Source organism: Eschscholzia californica, unplaced genomic scaffold (assembly GCF_041429995.1).
Source record: "Eschscholzia californica isolate CP2 unplaced genomic scaffold, dmEscCali1.0.p SCAF_1, whole genome shotgun sequence".
NCBI lineage: Eukaryota > Viridiplantae > Streptophyta > Magnoliopsida > Ranunculales > Papaveraceae > Eschscholzia > Eschscholzia californica.
In genome coordinates, this window is record NW_028238198.1 from 73,382,006 (window position 1) to 73,386,477 (window position 4,472).

At 37.6% G+C, this 4,472-nt stretch overlaps 1 protein-coding gene across 1 annotated transcript; it reads left to right on the forward strand.

The window, feature by feature from the left end:
- Positions 1 to 285: 285 nt before the first annotated feature.
- LOC147568995 (anthocyanidin-3-O-glucoside rhamnosyltransferase-like) lies at positions 286 to 2,533 on the forward strand. Its single transcript, XM_086655447.1, has 2 exons — positions 286 to 2,455; positions 2,488 to 2,533. Exon 1 carries the CDS (start codon positions 835 to 837, stop codon positions 2,287 to 2,289), a length of 1,455 nt encoding a protein of 484 aa, XP_086511573.1. The 5' UTR covers positions 286 to 834; the 3' UTR covers positions 2,290 to 2,455; positions 2,488 to 2,533.
- The last annotated feature ends 1,939 nt before the right edge of the window (positions 2,534 to 4,472 follow it).

Genomic DNA, 4,472 nt, shown 5'->3' on the forward strand with positions numbered 1-4,472 from the left:
CCACTGGATCCCCAAGGCTCAAATATCTTAATAGCGAACTGCATATCCATTTATCTACTTATGATTTGAATTAGCTCATATCCAACTCAACAATGACACCAATTTTGAGTTCGACACTTTGACGTTCGATATTTCATTCATCCGCAATCATATTTGAACTAACTTTGCCGTAAAATCAAGAATTCAACTAGGATAAAGCCTATCTATGTAGAGATAGATCGTAAAGTCGAGTGAGTGCCTTCTCAACTAATCCTGATTCCACCGTTATATTCCCATTATGAAAATAGTTTATTTGGTGTGAAGCCTACTTCTGGGTCATTTATACGCTCCACCACTTGTTTCTACGTGTACATTAAGGGGATACAGAACGGCCCGAAAAACAATGACCAACCACAGGTCAAAGTTTATGTAGCGGATTCCTCTAGGGTTAGACCATTTTTCTCTCTCCAAATTATCTAGTCAATGAGGGTCAATCACATCAACTTTCCTACCATCAACCTCCTTTTGTGTGGCCATTTAACACCCCTCTTAAGCTAAAACCAATCTAATTCAAGTCTCTCTCACTCAACTATGCTTTTCCCAACATTTCGAAATAATAATAAAGTCGAAATCTGCAAAATATTTAACACCAAATACTGGTAAAATTGGGAGGACTGGAAGCTTTGAGACCGCTAACTTCAGCTACCACAACTTTTTCTTGACTATTAAGTTCACTTTCCACTCACCACACTCCCTTATAAAACCCCAAAATATCATAAACCCATTAAAGAGAATCAAGTGAGAGAAACAAATCTAGTGAAGAAAACAAATCTAGAAGAGAGAAACAAACCAAAGATGGGAGGAGGAGGAGGAGGTATGGAAGAAGAAACCCCATCACCATCACTTCATGTAGCAATGTTTCCATGGTTTGCTTTTGGTCATATTAGTCCATTTGTTCAACTTTCTAATAAACTTTCTTCTCATGGTGTTCAAATCTCTTTCTTATCAGCACCTGGTAACATCAAAAGAATTTCATCTTCTTTAAACATCAATTCATCTCTTATCAATATAATCCCACTTCAAATCCCACCCATTGATGGTCTTCCACCTGGTCTTGATAGTACTGCTGAAATGTCACCAGATTTAGCTGAACTTCTTAAAAAAGCTACTGATTTAATGCAACCCCAAATCAAAACCCTTTTAACAAATCTTAAACCTGATATTATTTTCTTTGATTTTGCTCATCAATGGGTACCATCAATTGCTTCTCAATTAGGGATTAAATCTCTGTTTTTCTCTGTTTTTGCTGCTGTTTCTTCTGCTTATCTTACTGTTCCAGCTAGACTTGTTAAATCAATAGATGATCATAAATCACCACCAAATCTTGAAGAAATGAAAATCCCTCCTCTTGGGTTTCCTTCAACTTCTATTAAAACCCTAAAGACTTTCATAGCAAGAGGTTTTTTATATGTTTTTATGAGGTTTCATGGTGGTGCTTGTGTTTATGACAGAGTAGTTTCTTGTATGAAAGCTTGTGATGCCATTGTTATCAAAAGTTGTGCTGAAATTGAAGGACCTTATATTGATTTTGTTAAAACCCAGTATGGAAAACCAGTTCTTTTAGCTGGTCCAGTTGTTCCTGAACCACCCAAAGATCAATTAGAAGAAAAATGGGCAAAATGGTTAGAAAAATTCCCATCAAAATCAGTAGTATTCTGTTCTTTTGGTAGTGAAACATTTCTAACAGATGATCAAATTCAAGAACTGGTTCTTGGGTTGGAAATGACAGGATTACCCTTCTTTGTTGTTCTTAATTTCCCACAAGGGGGAGAAGATAAGTTGAAGAAGGTTTTACCAGAAGGGTTTGAAGAGAGGGTGAAGGGTAAGGGAGTTGTACACACTGGATGGGTTCAACAACAATTGATTTTGGCCCATGAGAGTGTGGGTTGTTTTGTTAATCACTCTGGTTTTAGTTCAATTACAGAAGGTTTAATGAATGATTGTCAATTGGTTTTATTACCAATGAGGGGTGATCAATTTGTTAATTCTATGTTAGTAAGTGGAGATATGAAAGCAGGGGTGGAAGTAATTAGAGATGATGAGGAAGGGTATTTTAGGAAAGAAGATTTGTGTAAAGCTGTGAAGACAGTAATGGTGGATGTTAATGAAGAACCTGCTAAATCAATTAGGGTTAATCATGGGAAATGGAGAAAGTTTCTTTTGGATAAGAATATTCATGAGAAGTTTATTAGTGATTTTGTAATGGAGATGAAGAAGTTGGTCAACTCATCATCCAATGGTGTGGAATAAATCTATGGCTTTTGTGTCTTGACTGTCTTGAATTGTTAGTGATCTCTGAATAAGGCTTTGTTTTCTTTAGTTTTTTTTTCCTGTAGGTTGTTGTGGCTTGTGGTTGTGGGTGATGTTGGTGTATTTTTGGTGCTTATCTTCCTACAATAGTTTTCCTCAATAATATGTTATTGGTTTATATATTTTTTTTTGATGAAGGATATTGGTTTATATATTAGAACAATCAAGTGAATTTGGTGCTTTACTATGATATCAAACCTTACTCCAATGGAATCTAGAAGTTTCTATTGGAGAAGGATTAGTAAAAATACACCTAGTAAATAAACACCGTTTATTTACTAGGTCTATTTGTAAACCTAGGTCTATTCATAAAAAAAAAAAAAGTGACAAAAAAAAGAGTTACTTTTCAAATAGCCTTCAACTTTATGACCAACTTCCTGCCTAGATCTTTACTTTAACAAAAATATTCAATGACTCTCTTTTTCAGTTACGGTTATAATTCCGTTAACTAGTCACCACCTCTCTCTCTTCCATCTCATCACCTTATCTTCTTCACCGGCGAAGGTCGCCGGTCGACGACCTTCAAATACAAAAAAAAACTTTTTCTTTTCTCTCTCTTCTTTCCCTGTTCTCCCCCTCTCCCTAAAATCTCTCACTCACTCACTCTCTCTCAAAACTTTATCTCTCTTACAAAAAAAAAACGGATTCTCTCTCTCTCTAAAACCTCCCCCTCTCTCTCGAAGAGCAAACATTCTTTATATCTCTTAGAGCAAACATTCTTTATATCTCTTAGAGCAAACATTCTTTATATCTCTTCTCTTTACATCACGTATGTCGACCATAGTCCTGTGGGCGCATTAAAAGTTTTAAAGTACACTCTCGTGCATACACCGCTTATCCTAATAGAAACAATTGGCAATCTAATCTTTTCACACCCTTTAAAAAGGTGTGAAAAGACAAAATCACTCTTTGTCTTATTCAAGACGGTGTACAAGAGTGTGGAGAAATGTGTACTTAATCATTGTTGATGGAAGAATGCTTTTTTTTGTTGAAGAGGTGGAGGAATGCTTGAGATCAAGATCCACAATGAATTTCTCTAGAGTGCTCTCAATACATTTATGGTATGTATGGTGATGAGACATGAAAATGTCCCATCTGAGTCTCTTAATTTAGACGAGTTAGTCTCTCTAGAGCAGTTACTCTCACGAATTACTCTCTTTTATGTTCAGGTACCTTTTTACAGAGTTACGCGTGCAAAACGGATAAAGTCGGAAAGAATACAAACTAGGGGCATTTTGGTCATTTGTTGATTCTGACTTCTTGGTCAAGATTAGTGTTCGGATGGAAAGTAGAGTCCAAGACGAGCCCGTAGGCGAAAACGAAAGTCAAATCGGAGTCCGGATCAATAAAATAGAGAAGGTCAAAGTTCGGGTCAAATTTGGTTGACCAACTCACCTAGGGGACACGTGGCGCTGATCTTGTGGGACGACGCGGTGTAATCTAACGACAACCGAAATATTTCGGTACTACTTCGGGCTAGATTCGGTCACGCAAGGCTTACACTGGGACGTTTAGTAGTGAACGATCCCATGCATCTGAGAGCATTATACTCGAGTGCATCCCCACGATCCGACGGATCTCACTATGACACGAGTGCCGGAAGTCCATCTGACGGACAGTTCTCTTCCGTTCAAACCAACCGGAAAGCACCATCATCGACTTAACCAGAAAACGGAAAAGAAGGAAAGAATCGAGAGAAGATGATTCGAAATCAAAACTAGAAATCTAGAGAGAGAGAAGCCGAGAGATGGGTGATTTAAACAGAAATGGGAAGTGATAGAGATGGAATCTCGACTTCTTAGGAACGGTTCAAAAACAGTTTAGAGAGAGAGAGAACTCGGATTCGACTGAGGGGGAGATTGAGATTTGTTGAGGATTTCGAATTTTGAATCGGGAATGCTACGTTCACGGACGATTTTGACGAATAAAAGTTCCGGAATGACGTGGCATGTCTTTTTGAAAATTTGACTACATCTGGACCGTCAAAATATAAACGGCCCAGATGTAATTCTCTTTCACCCCTCATTTTGACTCCGCCGTTTTAGAGAGAGAGAAAGAGAAAGTACTGGATAGTGGATAATTTGCTTTCGGATTTGATGAAGAAGACTAGAATTCAGATGGTG